General features: G+C 35.1%; 1 protein-coding gene across 12 annotated transcripts in view; it reads left to right on the top strand.

Moving 5' to 3' along the window:
* The window catches only part of FoxP (forkhead box transcription factor P), a 301,004-nt gene that overhangs the window by 194,009 nt on the left and 83,519 nt on the right, over positions 1-23,476 (top strand). For 11 of the 12 annotated variants that reach the window (XM_018512303.1, XM_018512304.1, XM_018512300.1 and 8 more), the window contains one exon: positions 2,816-2,950. In XM_018512303.1, the coding sequence (XP_018367805.1) occupies positions 2,816-2,950 (135 nt within the window). Of the gene's footprint in view, positions 1-1,268; positions 1,310-2,815; positions 2,951-23,476 lie in introns of those variants that run through there. The other variant, XM_018512311.1, reaches the window with a different exon arrangement.

Consider the following 23,476-nt stretch of genomic DNA (forward strand, 5'->3'; position numbering starts at 1 on the left):
ATTTGGTAATACCACCAATTACATCATGCCAACTCGTTAAAATGTATATACCAAGAGCTTGGAAAAAATTTTATATTCCTTCTTCATACAATTACCAATTGATTAATAGTAGAACTATAGCACGTAAACTAGTCCCGAATAATCATAGCTATTCCCACAACACGCACGTCAGAAATATCCACGAAAGACGCACTTTGGCCGCTTCCTTTCTCTGCGACCCATGGAGGCGTCCGACAAAAAAAAAAGAAGAGGAACTTGGAAGATCTCTTAGGGCCTCGCTGGCACGTAATCCACCGACTTCAGCGACAGTGTGTGACGAGTCGGCGATGTGTGGTGCGCGAGCACAGAAAGAGAGAGAGAGAGAGAGAAAGAGAGAGAAAGAGAATGAGAGTGAGAAGGAGAAACGAACATATGGTAAGGCGAGTCAGACCACGATGTGCCGTGTATGATGTAGTCTGGTAGCAGTGGGGTCAGGGACGTGGCGAAGGGATGGTGTCTAAGCGGGACGAGGGGGGAAAGTCTTTGGATGTGCCGCGTAGAGGGGGCGCGGGAACACGGGGAGGGGTATGGGGACGTGGAGGAGAAGAAGGGTAGGGTACGCACATTGAGCGGAGGACTGTGAGGCAGCGGGGTGATGAGGGGTGGGGGAGCTGAAAGCAGGCCTGTTGGCTGGTTTCAACTATATTTGTTTATATTTACACAATAAGCAACAGCCCCGCCGGTCGAGCTGCTTGGTATGCCTGTGCCGCTTTTAGTGTTTAGTCCTCAGTCTACTCGGATCGGCGCGTTAACGTTGAGCTTTTCGTCTTCTTCGCGGAGCCGAGCGCGCGTTTTTCCTCCTTCCCTTCTTTCGTCCATTTTTTTTTCGTCATTTTGATTCCCTCTGTTTTTACCGTCGCGTTCGGTTTGTCAAGGGTTGCGCTCTCGTCTCATCCCCTCGTTCCCGTCTTCCCTCCCCTACCACCGCGCGAGTGACTGGCGACCGAGTTTCGCGGAGGAGGTTCAAAGTGCCGCTTTCTGGATGCAGTGCAAGGAACGTGTACAATCGGTGCTTTCGTGAGACACAATATCCCGCGCGGAGGTGACTTCCGCGTGTGCATACCGGATGTATGGAGTGAACGTAGGCGCGGAGTGTTTGCGCCACGTCGTTGCGCTTTCGAGACCGGAAATGCCACTCGTCGTGTGAATCCTATCGTAGCGGTGTCTTGCCGGCGAAGCCGGAAACAGCGGAACTTTCTTCTCATCGGATAGTATTAATTCCGTTACTTCCCATGGATTGCAACGCGCCCACCAGCAAACCGAAACAGATGTAAGGAATTTTGATTGAATCTCGACGACGCGTACATTAATTAAGAATTAATTAAGCGATCGTCTTAGGTGACTTAAGGCGTGACGTAATATTAATCGCGACTGTCGTCGTGAATAATCGATAATGTGAAGTGAACATTAATTATACGACGCTTGATTGTAATTTTTTTTTGTGTTTTACGCGCGAGATACTCTCCGTACGCACCTCTTCTAGCCATGGAATTTGAAATAACTGGCTGATGTTTAATTAACGGGTTGCATGTCGCGCGTAATTATTCCTTTCTGGAGAAAATGACGGTTTCTGATTTAGCCGGATGCATGATCGAGGGATATTGCGAGGGATATTTAAGAAAAACTAATTTTTCTCGAATAATTAATATGTTAATGATGATTTAATTCGGAATCCATTTTGCACTCAGACGCGAACGTAATGCAACAATTTATGGAACATTTATATCCTACATTTATTTGTTTCTTATATGCTTTAAACGCATAATTTTCATTTAACTTTGCAATAAATTAGCTATTCAGAATGCACACATACCTTATTGTTTAATTTTCTACTTTAAATTTTCATCAATATATACACGCTCTGCAGTACACGCTCGCGTATGGTATTACGTCGGAATTTACGAATTATTTATACATGGCTGAAGCGTAGCGCGATGCTGCGAAATATTTACGATAACTACATAGGTATTGTGTATTATACACCGCTTATGATGGGAAGCAGAGTCTTGGCGTGAATTTAGCAGAATCTTAGCACGATGTTACGTATTTCCGGGAAAGTATGTATTATTAGCTTCGCAATCGCGAAACATTGTTTCTCTTGCATCGGGTAGGTGGAATCACGTGCGTCAGACTTCGATTTAAAATCATAGCGCACGCGAGGGCAATGTCGGATAAGATTGCACGTTTCGAGATTTCGTCACGATTCCGGGATCATGACCTAATACTCCTAAAATACCACATTTAATTGTTGCGTGTTTATTGTACAGCGCTTTTTCTATTTATATTTCTGATATTTTTTTATCTCCTACCATACATATTTATGTACGACTAGAGATTTTATGTTAAATTTGTATTTGTGTATTATTCTGCAGGAGTAGGAAATAAGTTACGCCATTAGTTTTGCCATTTTTATAATAACGATTTGGTAATATGTTGAATAAGTGACTACACGCCAAGGTTGGGAAAGTTATTTTTAAAGAGTAGCTCATCATCATTACGCGTTGTTTACTGAAAAAAGTAACTTATAACAAGTATCGAGTTAAAAATGTGTTGATGCGTTAATCTCTTATTATATCGATGTTGACATCAATTCGATGAGTCATCATCTCTTGCTATGGTTATTACAGATATTGCTATATTATTATTATAATAAATTAAATTGTGATGATAGAAAGATACTAATACAGCAATGTTCCCCAAAAGCGCGCTTTATTTGTGTAATCGAGTTCGGTGCATAAGAATGTACCTACTGACGTAACGATGATCGTGATTTCAGGACGATGGCATAATGGATCATGATACAGACGGAGACGGCGCGATCAACTTGTCAACGTCACAGCGACCCTCCGCCGCCACCACTCCTAATGGTGATACTCCCACTTACGGCCAAGATCAACAAGACAACGATCAGGTAAGGAATTAATCCCTGAAGACGATCTTAATTTATTAATATTTATTTTTTATTGCTTTTTTAACACGCCTTGGACTTTACAGAGTCATAATGGCTGTTTTCCAGCTAGGACACAGAGACATTACACCGTGTTCCACTGTGTAAGATACTCGTTGAAACGCAGTTTAGTTTCATGGTAGTGTAACACCAGAATGCATTGTAGTCTTCCATTCTTATTCTTACAATTATATTTAGCGTATCAATAATAGATTTACGATTTTTATTTAGACTTAAGTTATAATTTTTTCAGAATTGGCGATTTTTGATTTTATTACAAAATAAGTACGGCTATCAAATAACTTTTTGAAAAGTTGATAACATTGACAAATTTTACGCGCTCGTTATAATATCGATCAGCGTAACACTACGTCATAGTTGGAATACTTTGTGTGTAAGATACAGTATTACACTGTGTGTAAGACGCATTGTTACACTGTATCATCTGTGTACGTTGTTGGGAAACATTAAATGATTGTTTTTCTAATCTAATCATTATAATCGATTATAAATATTAGTTCTATACTTGATTCTGTTTTTATTTACTATTCTATCCTAAAATGATTTTTTTATCTGTTTTTCTTTCTCTTTCTTTTTTATGTGTACATTAATTTTATATAAAATTAAGTATTTATTTAGTAGTCGTTACGATGAATCGATATTAAATATAATTGTGAAGAGTACATATATATATACATTTAAATATAAAAAAATTAAATAAATGAAATACTCGCGATGAATTATTCAATCAGACCTAATTCAGCCATTGACAATATTGTGATATATTGACTGAATAGTATATTGAAATGCTCTTTGAGAGAGAGCATTGTATTTGAAACATTTACATGAAAACATAGAGTGAAACATATTTACTAGCCACAGAAATATACGAGTAGTGGTTGTTTAGAGACACGACAATAAAACTGAATTTGCTAATTCAAACAATGAAACAGGCGTTTTTATCGAATGATGACGAAATACGATAACATTCATCCATATAATATCACTAAATATAGCCGCAGCTGTTTATATGTGATAAGGTTCAAGACGTTAATCCGCACCACATTGTAACACTCTTTTTGTTAATAACATTTGTTGTCAATGTGGCACATGACGCGCGTTATCGTGAAGAATCCTAAAAGGAATATCTGTTACTATAGCAAATTTCTACAATCTGATATTGTTTGTCCCAGATATTAACGATCCATGCTAATCTTATACAACATTTATTTATTTAACATACATACCGCATATCTATATTTCGCAACATTTCGACATATTAATGTCGCGTGTGCAAATTAATATTAACACGAATTATTGCAAACATCGATATAATTATATTGCCGACACTGTGGATTGCAATGCGTTATCAATGCTATATTAATATAACGTCCGCTTATCTTACAAATATCATTGTAGAAAAGATCTTTAAAGTAACATTATATCTGCTTTATTTAAATATAATAATAAGATGAAAAAACTTAATATATAAAATTTGCATATATATATTGAAAGACTGTTTTATATACACTGTTAAAAATGTCATGAAATTTAATGTACTTTTAAGTTACATAAATTAAATTCAATTTTATGGCACACAGTAAAAAAATTTGTGTATTTGTGTTGGAAACGGTCCATTCACGTTTGTGTTAACAGTTTGTATTGAATTTTTTAACATATTCGAGTGTTAATTTAACATAATGTGATTATGTTATTTAAACATTTTTTGTGAAATTGATATTTAATGTTTTTTAGTGTCAAAATGACACAATTTATGAGTAAATAAACAAGTAATATAAAAATAATGTGTTTTAAAACGTAAATTCTAAGTAAAATCCGTGTTAATTTAACATATCATAAATGTTAATTTTCTGACAAAAAATATGCTTTCACGGTTTGTTTACAAACTGTCGATGTTATCTTTCTTTGTATTTATTCTCTTACATAATATTTGTGTTACCTTCTAACATCTTGTGTAAAATTAACTAAAAAATTGGAGTGGACCGTTTGGGACATGCGATTTATGTTAAATTTAACACATTTTTTCCAACTGTGCGCCAAATTAAATTTAATGTATCTGTAACTGAAATGTATATTTGTGTACGTGTACATGAAATTTAGTGTACTTTTCATAAAATTTTACGAAGTTCAGTACATTTTTCATTAAATTTTATGTAGATATGCATGAAATTTAATGTAAACGTTAAATTCAAGTTATAACTTTATTTTCATTGACAACATTAAATATTTTTAATGTACCTGTTTGAAATTTGCTTCCATTACATGTAATGGAAGCAAATTTCTGTTTTTTTTAACAGTGTATGTAGAAAAAATGAAATCAATTTTGATTTTATTTTCTTTCAATATGAAATTAATCAAAATACGAATTTATAGGCTTCTATTCACTTATCACTATTATTATATCCCAGATTGTGACGTCAAAAACGATAAAAATTCTCGATTGCAATTATCGATTGCAAATGTTTTATCAAAAAAATATTTCTGTTTAAATCATTTGCAAAAATTTTTACTCTTTATTTTCTCACTTTTGACGTCATATTCTCAGTTAATAATGGTCAGTGAACATTGAAATAAAAAAAATCGCAATAAAAAAATGAATATTGCTAATAATAGGAAGAGAATTTCGGGATCTCGCGGAAAACATCTGCAACAAGTTGGAAGAAGAAAGCTTTGAACTTCTGAGCTATAAGTATGACCCGATCGTTTCGAGTGATCATCAGAGTAGAGTAGAGCCAATAAAACGAAACAGTGACCTCTGTGCCCTTTTATGCCTCTTTTCCGTACTTTTTCACGCGAAATCCAAATCGAAAACGGAATTGAACGGTCTTCTGCATCCTGTATCGCGACCTGCGAAGTAAACCGATAACGCCTTTTTGGAGCTTTCGTTCCGGAATCTTAGAGGTTTCCGGCGATAAGCCGGCACCAGGCGCGACACTTCGACATTTGACACCCGACTGCCATAAAATCGGACCCCCTGATTTCAAATTCAATTCAAAATCCCGCGTTCGCGCGGACGAACGCAATATACCACCTTGGCAAGCAGTGACGGTGGAAACAAATGTTTTATGGCCTTTAAAGCGGCTTTTTCCACGGTTTCGTTTCCGCAAAGAGTATAATATAACTCGTAACGTATGTGTGCCTATATGATATATGTATTTTGCAAATCATCTTTGCGAATCAATTCGCAAAAAAATGCTTTTTTATTCCTTTCTTTTTGAATCTGTAAATAAAGCCACAAATTCTTTTTTAGTAAAAATGTATTCTAGATATATATATATAATCTATTATTTTTGAATAATGTCTCAAAAATACTGACACTCGTATTGCTATCCTTGTATTTGAGAGATTACGTTTCTTGTCGCCGTTTTAATTGTTCTAATTTTTTATACTAATCTTCATATACATACACCTTGAAGAGCAAAAGGCAAACTTTATATGCGTCCGACATTAGCTGAGATAATTAATTATAAATGTGGATAAGCAGGTTTAATACCAAGGGAGCCGCGTAACACGAAACCGTTTATCGAGTTTTATTTTCGGTTTCCTATTCCCGATGACCCAAGGAGTAAAATCGTGTTTCCCCATCCGAAGGATCGACTATCGAGCTAATATTAAAATGCATGTACCGTATTAATCCTGCCGAGTTTAGCTGAGATATATCAAAATGAATACAGGTCGCGACATTTTATTACGTCCAGGTCAAACCTAAAAAAGCGTATTATCGTTGTTAAGAGATTGTGAATTTTTAATATTGTGTTAAATCAATACAGATTTAATTATTTAATATAATTTTTTAATAACTATTAAGTATTTTTTTATTTCTATTTTCTGTTACCTCAATTCTAAAATACGAACTCCGATCTCGAAATAATTTGCTAAATAAGTTTAAATACTTTATATTTAATTATATATACCATATTTATAAATAAATGCACACATTAGCATTTATTCTCGAATAATTTATATAAACACACTTATATCTTTCAGTCTCATTGCTTAATGTGAATAAAAAGATATAATTACTTATATATATACACGAAAGCTTATCTGAAAGAGCAAAAATTTAAGTAAAAATTAACAGTATTATATATTATAAGTTAAAAATGGTGAACAGTTATTTTTAATATTATTTATATCTGTTTATATTTCAACTTGTGATTGTTTATTTATTTTAATTAATCCAGGAACGGCAACAAAAAATTTTTTATTATATTAGTTTTAAAAGAAGTTTTGAAATTTTCAACTAATATTAAAAAATTGCAGTACTTGAACTTGGTATAAATATACCACTAACCCTCGAACCACACACTGGGTCTTTCGTGTCCATGCATTAAAAATAATCATTTTTGTACTTTAATAAAATCAAAAACTGCTTTTTTCTTCAAAAATCAAAGTTACAATTTTTAAAACTGAATTATTTTCTTTTTCTGGTGCAGACAGTAATTTCCATAATTTTTCTAAACATTTTTTTCCAATGTTTGCATAGCAGGATAATTTAGTAGAGACCTTAAAGAATATGTGTGAATTTTTACTAAATTTTTCGAGCACTTTAAGTCTTAAAATCTAGTCGGACACGAATGTTCCATGTGTGTTGTCCAAAGGTACCGAAAATAAGTGTGTGGTTCGAGGGTTAAAAAACAAAACTGTGAAAAGTAAAATTGTGAAACATAATTCAAATCATTATTATTTAAAATTAAGAAAAATTAAGAAACTAAAAAATTAAAAACATTTCCCAGGGTTACTCATCATATAAGTTCCAGTTACGGAATAAATTATTGTTGGCCAAAGATTTCAAATTATTATAGTTTTGAAAATTAAAGTATCCCCATTCTTCACAATTACGCAATTTTCCACATACGAGCAATGTTCCAACGAATTGGAGCACGTGAAAGTGTCGCGGCAATTACATTCTCTCGTAACGAAGTCACGAAGATATCAAAGTCTCAATGGCGAGGCACGTAGACACCTCGACACTTCGACTTCGTGCTTCTCTCCGTCTTCTCCTGCCTACCGATCCTTACACCCGGTAACCGCAGTAGAACCATATCGTCCCTCACGACGTTCTTAGGCTACCGCGTCACTCTGAACCCTCGCAGCCGACTCTCGACTCTCAAGAACTCCTTAAATTATAAACAGTGTCAGGCCGCAGTACTTCGATCGCGGCCGTGGTTCGAACGCAAACTTGGCTTCCGACTGTTCATATCGGAACAACTTCGACTCAGTTGTTAGATACTGTGCGGGTATCACAGGTGTTATGCCCGTTCTCGCAATTGAAAATCTATTTTGAAAAACTAGCACATTTGCTGAAACTGCAATGATAACTGCGTTATTCGGTGCTCGACTGAACATGGGAATTTCTATTTACCTTCAATACACTTTTGACTTTATAACTTTTTTTTTTATTTATATCGTTTATTCTCGTGGAAATGTTAAAATATTATCAGATAAAATATTGTCAGAACTTTTTGGCTAGATTGAATTGTTCAGATTTATTGATGTAGTTTTTCGATAAATGCGCATATAAAAAATTTCAACTATCAATGCCTTCTGATGAAAATCTAGGTTTTTAATTAATCAATTTTACAGCAATAGATGTGTAAAATTTTATATTTTTTAATGATAAAAAATATTAATTCTGTATGAAAACGGATTATCAGTTTCCTACAGATAAAAATTCTCGTTACATTGACGTAATGTCTCATTTGACATGGCATAGAATCTTAACTTCTGCTTAAACTTTCCGTCCGGTTAATAAGTTAAGTACAGAATCGCCTTGAAGTTCTGCATAGAGATTGCAAATAATTGACTCAACGGGACAATTGTCGACATTAACCTAACCCATTACTTGGAAAGCTAGCGAGATTCTACGGAGTTACTGAGTCTATCAAGATTGCTTCAAGTGTGACACAATGGAAGTAAGGAAATCGCGGTCGAATCGTAGGACGGTCAGCAAAAGTCAATGGTTACCCAAAACTCGATCCCAAAACGATCAAGTCAACTTCATAAAGTCGTAAGATCTCAAAGTTCGTTGATGTTCGATTCAATCGACACTTCCTTCCTTCACATTTAAAATAAGAATAAAATGGCTCAAAGGATCGTACAAAGACTTTAATATACCGAAACTTATAACACTCATCCAAGATTTATAAGAAATCCAAATAGTTCTCGGACTATTATTACGACTAATTGTTAATACTACTTTTCCAAGTAATAAGCATTACATTATAGGTTTTAATCATTGTTTTCGTAACCTGAGTATAGACATTCATATACATATACATATAATATGAGTATACAAGAAGTAATATAGAAGGCTTCCAAAATATCCTGTTATGTACGCGCCAGCTTACCGATAAGCGAATCTTTATTTATACAAGCAACGACCGAGCAGATGTACGGTGTCGCATGTGTAACGTAAGTTTTGCGTATGTAGTCGTGTATGCGTACACACACTAACGTAACATCCTCTTTTACAATCTACACGCGTGCGTATGTGTGCGTCCAGAACTTTCTAGCTCGTTCGTGCATCAACACAGAGAGAACAAATTTGTTATAAATTTAAAAGGAATACAAAATTTATAATTATTAAATTTGCTGTTTATAGCAAACAAATTTGCATATTTGACAAATATTTTGCATTTGTTGCAAATAATTTTTCTAGCAAGTATAAAAAAGTATAAATATTTGTTACGTCTATAAATAATTTGCGATCCCTATATGTGCAAATAAGTTTATCGTTATGGCATAGAATTAGCGTTCATAGCAAATTTTTTCTTTTCGTAAATGACATCACTTTCTCGCTTAGATTATTTTTATTAATCTTTATTTTGCCACAGTTATTGTCGTTATTGCTTATAAGATAACGCTGTTTATCTGATGATCTCATATTGCGCACAGAGGGATCACGTATAGATTGCCGTACAGTTATTTTGAAATAGTTCTTTCGAAACAAATATAGGTATAAATATATCGTTTTATCGTTAGAAATAACAAGTTTAAAATTATATATTGTATTCCTCGAATAAGTTAGTGCGATATTTATATCGTCGCTACTTTTCCATTACGAAGCTTCACCCTTCACCTTTTTCGAATAAAAATTCCGAATTATTCCTGATACTAACAAACGAGCGATGCCCATTCGCTCGTGTATTCAATAATTTGCCGTCGCGTGGACGGCATTTCAAAATTAAAACAAACTTTTATCGCGAATGACGTTCGATATTTCATTAGATTCCTCACTCCGTTTATCTACAGTTAATATCCAAACGCTCGGAGAATCCAAAAGATCTCCAGAGCGGGAGTATCCGCGTTCCTTGAAATGCAAAAAGGGGTTGCGAGGGATGAACGGGCGCGAAGGATGAATAAACGAATGGATGGGAAGGGTGAGAACGGGGATTAAAAAAAGAAAGACAGAATAGCGGGAGAGGGAAGAGACGAGCATCGATGAAAGACAACCGAGTTCTCACTTCCCGCTCCAGTTTTACAGATCGCAAATTGCGGATAGGCTGTCCTTCCCAATCAGGCAGCTTGGCATTCCCCTTGCCGACCAATTCTTCTTTTCCAGCTTTCCCTCGTGCCATTTCTCTGCCTCCTCCCTTACCCTCGCAGGCTATAAGCGGCTCGCATCCTCTCCTCTTCTGGCGAGGCCGTAACTTTTACGTAACACGCTTCGCTATGAATATCGATGCCGGTGGAGTTAAGGAGAGCTCGCTTTTCTGTAATTGAAAGAATTTTTGTCGTGCTGAGCCAGCTGGCCGGGGTATAAAAGGTCTCGGATCGGAGCACTCCGTAGCTCTTGCGCGTTGAAGAACTCTGCGGTACGATGTGAGCGACGAGGATTTTAATAAATTACCGAAACGGGTGGATTTGGGTGGCCTTTATTCTCCTCTCGGGGCCTTGCATCGTCGGGGGATAGAAATTCCTTTCCGAGAGTAGTGATCTGGTTTGCTTCTGGTCTGATTAGGCTCGTTTGCGCCGGGTGCTGCTAGGAACTCTCGAAGTGGGAATTGTTTCGCCCTCCTCAGCTTACTTTGCTAAAGTATGTGTGTCGAACGTGAATCAGCTTGACGAAAACGATTAATAACGTTTTCTCTAAAAAAGTATTAATGATACTTAATTATTCTTTGCATCAATGTTCTTATTACAATTATTAGAAATTTAATTAAAAGTGCCTGTGGTAAATAGTCATATTAAATAAATTTTAACAAATTTAAAATTATGTGCTTCTATAATTATAAAAATGTATCTATAATACAATTGTTAATAATTGTTTTAAAATGATATAAAAGGTAATATTTTTTTAAGACACGTGTTCAAAACAATAATGAAAGTTATTAGAGCTAAGGAATAATGACTTCGTTTAACTACATATGTTCGTTCTTTCGATAGTCCCCTACAAAGTTCTCTTATTGCGAAACATCCTGCTGTTTATAGAAGTCATGATTATCTTTATAGCGCTCGTTATTTCACAAAGTGGAAAGTTACGATAGCTGTTGTTGTTTGCACCATCATAATACGTGTATCTAATGAGTATAAGAACTAATGAAATGGTAATAACAGGTTAGTGTGAGGAAATGTGTAACAGACACTCCTGCGTTAGCTTCGTAATAGGAAGGTTTTTTTTTTAATTGATTTTGGTTGATATAGTTATATGTACATATGAATGTTTTATGCACTGAGAAAAAAATATTTGATATTTGTAACTATAATTACATATTACTATAATTATGATTATTATTGCTATAATAATAATAACAATAACTATGTATATAGTTGGCAACCTAAAATGACTATATATAATTATAGTTGTTATAACCATAAAATAATTGAAATTATCATAAAAATGATTCAAGTGACTATAATTTTGTAGTTATATTTTGGGACAACTGTATTTTTTATACTTTTTTAGATTGCCAACTATATACATAGTTACTGTTATTATTATTATAGCAGTAATAATCATAATTATAATAATATATAATTATAGTTACAAATACAAAACATTTTTCTCTCAGTGTAGCATGATAATCATCGGAGTTATAGATCATAAGACTAATTCGAAGAGACAAGTCAAAAGTCAAGGAAACTTGAACTATACGAATAATGAAAAAACATTATCATATCAAAGATAGAAAAATATAAATGAACAGGCAAAACGAAATATAAATATTTTATTTAAATTAGCTTTTATGAATAAATTACATAACGATAAATATAGTGACGAGATTATATTAACATTGATAATTATAGATATTATAATATATCAATTTTTTTCTGCATTAAACAGTAATCGATGTACTCCAAATTTATGATATACAATGCTGTGTGATTGACCGCGATAAATATAGTTAAAATATCATGGAATTTTCGAGTTATTTAGAATTAAAAATTCCAACATAAATTTAATTCCTCTCAATCTGCTAATTTCTCAAAATTTGTAATCAAACCCAAGAAGACTAAGCGCCTGACGCATGGTAGTGGTGGCGAAGTCGGAATTCGATGGTAAGACAGAAGTCAGAAACTCATGGAATGCCATAGTACAGCGCGACGTCTCGTGTAGTCTTCCAAGTCTTGGTTTTATCTGCATTATTAACCGGTCGAAACCTCACGGCTGTGTACTTAAATCCAATCTAGAAATCTCACCCTTCTAGTCTCCCACTTCTCTAACCTCGGAGAGAAAGCAAAGGTCGACGGAGACTGGCAAGGGCGATTACCCTCCATTATTCACACGCTCGATTCGTATCGCTGAGTGATACCTGAGAGAAACTTGTCGAACATCCTTCTAATGTCAGTGATACATCGAACTACATTACGTCACCATTCGCTCGCTATTGTTTCGTTGTTGGCATAGCTTATTTGGTAAGATCCATTTCCTACATCTTTATTTTTGGTATTAAGCACTATTTGATATTTTGCTGGCAATTTTAACTGTTTATTTAATTGCATGATTTTTTAACATATTTCTTACTATTTAATATTTCATTTTGTTATCATTTTTTATGAATTTAAGAAAGACAGTCAACAAGTTGAAATTCTTTCTTAATAATCGATGTCTGCTTATTCGCAGTAGCATTTATAAGTAGAAATTGATTGAATGAATATTATTGATCGAAAGATCACAACTCATATGTTATGAAATGATTTTTTATTTAAGTATTCCAAATATAGTAAACAAATATTATTATTACGATTGAGACATCGACGGCGTGATTCCCACAGTTTGCACGATCAGCTTAACGTTGATTGACAAAACTAAGATCTCCATGTGCCACCTGAAATAACTCTTGACAGCATCGTGTGACCAAAATATTTCTCGTCTGTGACTACATCATCGGAATCACGGTAAATGTCGATGACTCGTTTCTCGTCAAGATGTAAAACAATTTATAATATTGCCACGCACATATTTTACACCTGAAATAATCGATTCTTTGTTTCTCGTGATCCATAATGAATTGCCTCGAGATATCAACTTGATAATTTATCAATATCGTACCATATAACTATAAACACTAAGTAAAATATTCGTTGAATATATAAATCGAGATTGTAAATCTAGATAGGTTGAAGGCATTTTACTGTTTTAGATCGGATATCTAATTATTTTGCTGAATCTAATTATTTAGCTGAATTGAAAATATTTTATACCATCGGGAGAATTGTGATATATATTATAGGATAAAATGAATTAAAGCAAAAAAGAGTAATTATATTTTTACAAAGATAGTAAAAGTTGCAGACGAGAAAAATATAATTTAATTTATGTATTGATAATATAATTTTAGTGTAAAGATCCTAGTTTATTTTCTGTTTGTCTTTCGTGAAGAGACTGTTATGATTTCACGTTTACAACTGTGAGCCAGAGATAAGGAAAAGATATATTGGTTTTGTTGATTATATTAAAGCATATTACAAATTTAGTACGTGCACTGATTATATGAAAAAAATAAAGAAACAAATAGATTTAGGTTACCTTAGTGATATCTCCACATCTGTTCGTTTTTATTACGACGGTCACCGCATGCGTTCTGTCGATTTTCCTTATCACGCTTGTCATTGGTGTACCAGTGGCGTGGAAATCGGAATATCCGATTTCTTTCGAGCTCCATTTTGAAGAATCTACTTCCGACGCTTTCATTCATATGCAATACTGTTCTCCAGATTTGGTTCCTTGACTACTTTTCGAAAGAACGTATGTCTAATTCTAGGATTGAGTTGACGGATCTATATCCCATTTTATCTGTTCTTTTAAGTAAAATTACGATAATTTGATGATCGTGTTAAATGACAGCTATAAGAAACTGTTTCATTATTTGGACAGCAAGCGAGAATGATAAAAATTTGTTTTTGTAAAATTTACAATATATGTATATTACTTTACTTCAAAAATCCTGATTATATTACCAATGATAAATCCATATTGAGCAGAACTAACAATAAGTGACATATTTTAATTAAATCAATATATTTATTAATAAAACACAAGATCGCCTTAAACTCAGTCTACTTTTATCAAAGATGAGAGTATTCAATATTTCACAAAAGATACTTAATTATGTATTAAAATCTTTTTAAAATATTGTTACTTTACTATTATTATAATTATCTATTTTTTAAATAATGATACGTGGAAGAATAAATCGATAATTATACTTATTTATATATTTAATCTGTTCATAAAAAAATAATTATTATAATTTTTATATAATTATTCTTATGGATTACATGATTATAGATATACATATATTACGATTTTTTATTATCATTACTACTGTTCTTTATTAGAACGCTAAATATATTTGAAATATTTCTAGTTATTCTACAAGATAATAAGCAAAAGTAGAAAAGAAATTTGCAGAGAAAAGAAGTATGAATATTTTATATAATTATGTTAAAGTTCTCTTATTGAAAGCTGCATTTCCTGTCTTTGTGACATCACTCTTCGCATGTTGTGGAGGTATCTCCGTATATCACGGGTAGAAGAAAGGAGTCTTGGACTAAGAGCTTCCCAAGAATACCCAGTTCTCAGACAGTGAAACTTAATTAAAAGCACGCGCGATGATTATTTGCGTAGCCGCCGTTCATCGTTTATTTTGGAAATTGCGTCGCTTAGACAACGCTTTCTCACGAACGGGTTTGAAATCCTTTTTGATATAACCGCACGGAATGCTCTCTGAAAAGAGCTCTCTGAGAATTTAGATACGGTATAGATGAGTTCGAGAAGGCAAGTTTTTGTAATACTTCAATCAATAATAAACTAAATAAACGGATAGTTTAAAAAGAAAAAGTAGAAAGTTAAATAAGTCATGTTGCCTTTTGAATTCGAATAATTGTGAATTATTTGAGAAGCTCATATCTCTTCCGTTTTCAGGTTATAAAATAGGTTATAAAATTCGTTATGGAAAAATCATAATCAATCAAAACAGCTAATTTTATATAGGTTTAACGAACTTATAAAGTGTATTCTGAAAAGATCTTGACGGGACTAATTTACATAATTTCGCGCATAGGATTTATTCTGTTTATCATTTGTTTAGCATCTTTTCTTTAGTAAACAAGAATGATTTCAATTAAATAATTTTATAATGGTTTCAAGTAAAATTGGCGAAATAATCAAAAGAGAGACCTGTCGATGTACAATTGAAAATGCCGTGGCACTCGTGTTAGACGCTTAAGGGATGAAGGGGTTATCGCTCCCCGCTGGAGGAAGAGAGAGAGGGAAAGAGTGAACGTACCTATACCAGAAGGGTACGTACGCCGACCAGAGGAAGAAACGACGGGGTGAAGGTAAATGAAGAAAAAGGAACAGAGAAAGAGTGTCCGCGAAAGGGTAGGATCCGTACGCGCGCGCGAGAGAGAAAGGGTGCGATGAAGCCGCGATGAGGTACAGTCGAGGGGGGAGGAGGCGAAGCGTCGGCTAGAATAAACACATAGATGTTTTCTTTGTTCCTCTAAACTAAACAACCAACGAGGAATCTAAACAGAGGCCAGAACCCAAATTCAATTTGGTCGCCGCCTCCGTCTCTACCTTCAGCTGTTCTACGGACGAAAGGTATCCCTCCCCCTCCCACCCCGATCCTGCGCCCTATCTGTCCATTTCACCCTTATACACTTAACGCTGCTGCAGGACGGTACCTAATATTTACCACTCCTCTCTTATACCGGATAACCGACCTCGCACACGCACGCACTTGGCCCTTTTAAACAATACTCGCTAATGCACGCTGCGTATGCGAGCTTCGGACGGACAGACGTCATTTGATGTGATTATCTCGTGGATCTTTCTTCATACCAATAACCATTTTAAAAGATATCTCGAACATACATTAATTACATTATATATTAAACTATACAATTTTATGTTGACCTGAAACTATACTTTTAAACTATATTTTGTACGCTGCTACATGTGTCTTTCATTTTTAATATGTGCTAAGATTATGATTAGAGATCAAAGCCATCGGGATTGAGTTTTTTGTCACGAAATAGATAAATAAATTGAAAAGAGATATAGGATGTGCAGAATTTACAAGAAATCCACAAATAATTAAATAAATCAATTTATCGAAGCTGCAACGTGTGTTGCATGCAAACTCGTTGTACTGAACAAATAGGTTTCTTTTATCCGATACAAACAATTGTCGAAGAGGCAATTCTGAGCGAAACAGTTTATCAATAATATCACAAGATTATACAAATATTTGCCATCCGCTCTCTTTTATTACTGCGCAACGATATTCATATATATATATATATATATCGCAGAGACGAGGAGATGGAGGAGCCTCGTTTGCTTGTATCAAGATCGATCGGGAAAAAATCGTTCTCCTTTTTTCTGTCCTCGCTATCGCGGGCGGACAACTCTTCTGCATGTGCCAACGGAAATCCATTCATTTCGATATTTAACTGCCGCTGCGCCGTTTATTCCGTAACCTAGCGCGATCACGTATCTGATATCAGTTGGCGCGGCGACGCGGCGATACGTGCGAAAGGTACGTACGTCAATACGTTGGACGGCAAGAAATTATAACAACGGAGCAAAAGTCTATTAGGATTTTCATTTCCTGAATAAATAAAACTCGTCGAATCGTTTAATACGCCGGGGAGGAATTCGCACGTGCATGCGCTAATCCCTGCTTTCCTCGTCGGGGATAGGAACGTGTATGAGCATACGCTCACGCGAATGTGTACCGGCGGCGAATGCCTGTGCGTGTAACTAAAGCTTGATTCACATCGAGGTATAACCTATCTTATTCGCCGATCCGTATTCACTCGATGGACTTCACAATAAAGTTCTAGACGAAAAAACTTTGCTTTAAAAATACCTTAGTAACTGAACGTGAATTGACAAATTCACGTCAAGTCTACTACTTGGGACAAATGTGAAGATACGTGTTTTGCTATTGAATAATCACGATTCAGACGTTGAACATCAATATTTCGGATAAATAATGCAATTAATCAAAGCATTATCCGTGGAATCGATCTACTTTTCTTCGCGATGATATAATTTTATTTACGTAACTTTACATACTTTTATCTGAATTAAGATATTTTATTGTTGATTATATATATATGAAATTTGACTGTGTGGTAAGACAAAGATTGTACAAACTGAATTTAATTTTGGGCACATGATTTGATTATCAGAAGTGATAGTATGACAAAAGTATAACATTAGTTCATTATTTCTTATAATAACAAAAGAATGTATTTATACTAGAATTAGCAAAAACATTGCTGTGTATCAATGTGCATTTGTAAATGATCACATCAAGGATCCTTAATTCTGGCATTGTACAATTTTTTTCTTTTGTCAGCAGCCTGAGTCTTCAGAGTGCACATTTTTATATTTTTCTATACTGTATACAAATCTGACAAAATTCTTATATATTTATGCATAGAAGTTTTAACAAGTTTTATTATCATAGATTGTATTTTGGATTGTATTTTACTTATTTTTTTCGAATTATTTAGCAGAATTCACAATTATAATTCTCGGGAGACCGCAGTATATCTGAGAGATACATACACAATGTGTTTATAAATATCTTCAAGTAGTGACACTATTGACCTATTGAATAAATAATAGTTGTATGGATCATTAATATTCTAACAGCACGTCGTATGTGATCGGACAGGCAACTGAGATCATATTACAGTATCACATAGAAAAATATAAATTTTGATAAATTGCAGTTATTTCAATAAAACATAACATTTTCCATTCATATTGTTTTTTTTTTTTTTTTGCAAAAGATAATCCTGCAGAGAACAGATTTAAAATATTTATATATCTTTTAGATATACTCGTACATCACAACCTTTGATGTTAAATTAAAGATCGCGACCTTCCTAAGGTTAAAAAAAATCGATTATTTTTAAAGTGCAATATTGCAGATGGAGAGTCAAGAATTATACAAGGCAAAGATATGCAAATTCAAGAAAAACAATTTTGATTAAATGTTTTGTTCTTGGAAATCTGTAGAGGCTTTATAATTTCTTTTTCACACAATTTTATATTTCCTATGATCTACCTGCAAAGGTAATTGGAACAATCGCATGTAGAGTCTCGTTGAGAGTTTACGGCTGAATGCAGCGTGCCCCGCGGAACTTCGCGAGTCCAGAATCGAGGAAAGATCGAATGCCATACCGTGGCTGCGTGCGGATTGTTGAAGGACAGCCACGGCGGTAGTAGCAGCGAGTCCGAGAAAAAAAGGGAAGTGAAATTAAAAAGTATCCTCTCACAGAGCGGTGCGGCCGTCGTGGAGGCAACGTGCAGGTCCTTCTCATCCCTTGCCCCGAATAAACGCGTACATCCTCTATTCTCCCTTGTAATAATCCCTTCCGGTTAATCTGCTCCAATGTAGCCTGCAGCGAGTATCCGATGAACATCGTACATACCCCCCATCCAGCTGCACGTCGGCAAAAGTACCGGCTTCCTGCGCCGGTACACACTTCACATTGTAGGGTAGAACCACCCTCCCCATCTCCCGTATTTCTCCGTGAAAAACGAGTAAATAAATACAAATGTGCGGAACTCGCACGGTCCACCACCACTGAAGAAGAGAATTTTACACGTTCTTGCCGAAATCGCCTGAAGCGAAAAGTGTATTTCAAAAGAAAAAGCTTCAGTTTACCTAACAAATTACAATACATAAAGCACACAGTTAGAAAATATATTTGTGTTAAATTGAGCATATGTTATATTGGAAATTTTTGTATTAATTTAGCGTAAGATGATATGTTAGAAAGTAACACAAATATTATGTAAAAAATTAACCTAAAAAATAACACTGATACAATTTGTGAACAAATTGTGAAAGCATATTTCTTCGGAAACATTTACATGTTAAATTAGCACATTTTCTTTATTTATTAGAATTTCACTTTACATTTTATTTATTTTTTAGAATTCATTATTTTTGTGTTTATTCACTCATAGTACATAAATGTTAATTTTACTGAAAAAACATGCATCCACAGTTTACTTACAAATTGTGTCAGTGTTTTCTTTGTGCTAAATTTTTGTACATAAAATTTGTGTTACTTCCTAACATATTCATTTTGTAGGACCTACTAAATTAACACAAAAATTTAAGTGGATTATTTGATACACGTCAAATACGTTAAATTTAATTAATTTTCAACTGTGTACAAGCAGCAATTTTTTCAACTACATAGAAGAATGAGAAAGGGAGAACGCTCGTTTTGTAAAACTTCTATTGAGTAGAAAATAAGCGACTCGATTTATTTCACATTTTATTGAATTGTGATGAGAGCACGAAGCGGGAAGTGCTATGAAAGAGAAGAGGTTGAAAGATGGAGAGCAAGTCCGCAGAAAAAAGCGCGAGAAGCAGGTAGCTCTTGGTACTTTCCTTGTTCCATGTAAATAATGTACATTGACGAACAAACGGCTGAAATTATAAATGAGAAATGAGAAAGAGACATGACTCATTTTCTGCAGTGCGCCCGCTGAACAGAAAGTGTGCTATATCTATAAACAAATATATACTCATATGTATATCATGGTTTAGAAGGAACACGATATTCATTCGCCAGTCCTGGGCAAAGAATGTTAAGTAGTCCAGTGCGCGCGTTCCCCTTTTGCACTCCCGTCTCCCTGCTTCTCCCCTGGCCACCTCCTCCGTCGATCCTTCTGATATTTTCATCTATCCGTGTAAATGTACTTAGCGTGCGCGCAAGCTGCCGAGCCGGCAAGCTTTATTACGTGAATTTGGAAGCGCTGTAAGCGACTGAAGGGGGATGAGCTCTGGAAGGGTGTACAGAGGGAAGATATACGTTTCGCCGGTTTCGCGCGCGGCGGTAGCGCAAATGGGGTGAAGGGGGTGGTCGGCGGCGGGTGGTCGCGAGAGGGTGGCGACTGGATAGCCGCTGTACCGTGCCAGCTCTGAGAGACCGACTCTTCATCCCAGTGGATATGCATTTTCCGTTTCCAACCCTCTCCGCGCCATTCCTCACAAGCCGCTTCTCCGAGCTATCCTCTGTCGGTTCCTCTTATTGCTCCCTCATACTTACTGGGTCGTAGATGAGCGGCGCGATAGATGGTATGTATGTGTATATGCGCACGGAAGCGTGGGAGTACTGTTAATTCGGTTTACGAGCTCCTATTAGGAATATAAGGGAAACTAACGACCGGCGTGGTGCGCCATTTCGAAGTTGAGACGAGTGCGCTGCGTTGCACGCACACACTCTCGAAAGAGGGAGAAAGGGAAAAGGATAGCTAAGTGAGGCTGTCCTTCAAGTGTTTCCTTTGCGAGTAGCTTCATCGTTTACACATCGGGCGGACATCGGTGTTAACAAGAGGGCTGTTGGAGAGAACACCGTTTTGCCGTGAGAATTCTACCGATGCCCGGTACTGTGACGCAACTTCTAGAGGAGTAAGATAAAACCGTCGCATTTTTAAGGTACATTATAGCGTGGATTGTTAAATGTAAAGGTGATCTTCTCTAAAGTGATTATCTTTATTTCGGCATTTTTAGAAATATGAGCGATCTGTTCTTAAAGATTTTGTTTGCGTTCGCAGAAAAGCGTATCAGATACATATTAGATACAGTTATAACAGATATGCAACTGAAAGGCTACTGAAATGCGTAAGTAGCAGAGAATTAGATCGCTGAAACTGTATCGGATAGCTTGCATGTATCAGATAGCAGAAAAAAATGATAATTCTGTAGAGACGAAACGCAAACAGTATTATACCGAATGTTCCAGGATTACGTCAGAAATTAAAATAACATCGTCTACGACCAACTGAACTTATTTCTTCATTCTTTTAATTTTCATTCTATTAGTAAAGTGTATTGTTTTTTTTTAAGGGGGATGCAACCAGAAGCGAAACGTTAATTTCACCGTGTAATGTCGACAAGACGGGCATTGTTGTTGTTCATACAACGACGTATGGTGTCGCCGGCGGCGCGCGTTACGAACTGGTTGAAAAAGAAATTGTTCGTGCATGCCGTCGGTGTATACAGGAAGGTAATTGGATATCGCACATCTCGCGGACGCAACATGCACAACGAACACCACTGCTGATATGTCGAGACTCTCACGGCAGCGGTTACTACTTGGAATTGTTTTCGCGTTCGAGATTACAGTGCACCGCCAGCCGTCTCCTTTTCCTTCTCTCCTTCTCGTCCAGAAGGGTATAAGCACGCGATAACGATCCGATTCATTAACACAATATTTTACTCGGTAACCGCGAATTATTGAATTAAAGGATTATAGATTTTATATAACAATAAACTTCAGTTCCGGAAGTATTATCTGTACGACGTGGACGCGTAATCATTAATGATTTAATAATAATTTTAACATTAATTCTTTGAGTATCGAAGCTTTTTAACAAAGAAACTTTAAAGAGACTTGAATTGAATTTAACGACTCTGAAAACCTTTGGAAAACAGGGATTTTGGGGGTTGCTGAATTTAATTCTAGGCCTCAAAATTCTAAAATTTAAATTTCAAACAAATAATCTGATTATCATGAAACTCAGTTTTAGGAGGTCCTTAAAAGGTTCTTGGGAAGTATCGCTGAATTTGAACATAATCTGAAAATGTCAAATTTCAAAAGGGTAGTAGCCTCTAATGAAGGAGAATTTAGTATCACAGTTACGACTCATTATCAAAGTTTGAAAGTCAGTTTGGAAATTAGTACTAATTATTTGCGTAGCACTGATAAGCTTCAAATAAAACGATACTGGAAGTTTGATGTTTTCTTTAGAATAAAAATTTCTTTAAAACTGAATTTTATAATAACAGATTATTTTTTTTTAAATTCTGCTTCCCAAATTAGATCAATATCTTGATTTTTTCTTTTTGACCCTAGATTTAAATATATAAAATCTATCAAATTATTCTATAGATCAAGTTTCATGAAAATCGAGAGAGTATGAGTGCAGGCATTTGAAAAATGTCTTCCGAAACGTACAAAGGTATAATTATGAGTTAATTTCTTAGAGCTTAGTGTATATCAATTAATCAGAGACCTTGTATAAACTACCGAATGAACACGACGCCGAGTGATAACTGCATGAAGAATGTTTCTAAGATACAAATGAGGTTGAGAAAGAGATAACTGAACTTTTTGCTTACATATTAAGCGCGAGTGTGCGAGTAACAAGCGAAGAAATAAAACCATAGCCGAGCAACCAACAGCCACGGCTAAACATGCCATCTTCCTTCGCGAGTTTTTACTTCGATATATATACGTGTTATTTATCATTCGTCACGTATTCTCGAGGCCAGCGTACGCGATGGTATGGCATAGAAGGAGTTGCGAGAAAGAGAGCGAGGGGATGCCGGTTAGTTTGCATTCGCGTTAGTATGTATCGTTGATTCTCGTAATGCACACTGCATGAGTATTCGTCGCTGCGATACAGTAAATTGCAACGTTATCAGTTCGATATGCTTAAATTATTTTCACCGCTTCAATGCCCGATAAAAACCGCTGTCATATCGCGCAATCTCGCGATATCATCTCTACGATGTTTTGTGTTACATCTGTAAAATATCATACCTTAAAAATAACTTGACGAGGCATTGTACAATAATCTTCTCCCTGACGTTTTCGTAACAATAACTTTTGATTTTATACGCATTCGGAATTATTTCGAATTTAATTAAAATATTAAATTATTACTCAGTATTTTTAAATAATAAATAAATCTTTCTGGAAAATTGCTAGAACATTTAATACCATTTAATGAAAATTTATGAAATAGATGAGAGCTTCATAAATCGTAAAGCACATAATTATCTGCAGTTTCTCCATGATTATTTACGATTTTTCTAACATCCACTTTTAACATTACAATGGAATTAAAATTATAACAGATTAAAAATTCAGAAAGAGGCGGCAACTAATTAAAGATTGCGTTATTCATTAATATGTAAATTTTGCACTGGTGCCGCGAATTAAAGAAACCTCTCCGAGTGCAAGAGGAAGTCT

Source organism: Trachymyrmex cornetzi, unplaced genomic scaffold (assembly GCF_001594075.2).
Source record: "Trachymyrmex cornetzi isolate Tcor2-1 unplaced genomic scaffold, Tcor1.1 scaffold4, whole genome shotgun sequence".
NCBI classification, from domain to species: domain Eukaryota; kingdom Metazoa; phylum Arthropoda; class Insecta; order Hymenoptera; family Formicidae; genus Trachymyrmex; species Trachymyrmex cornetzi.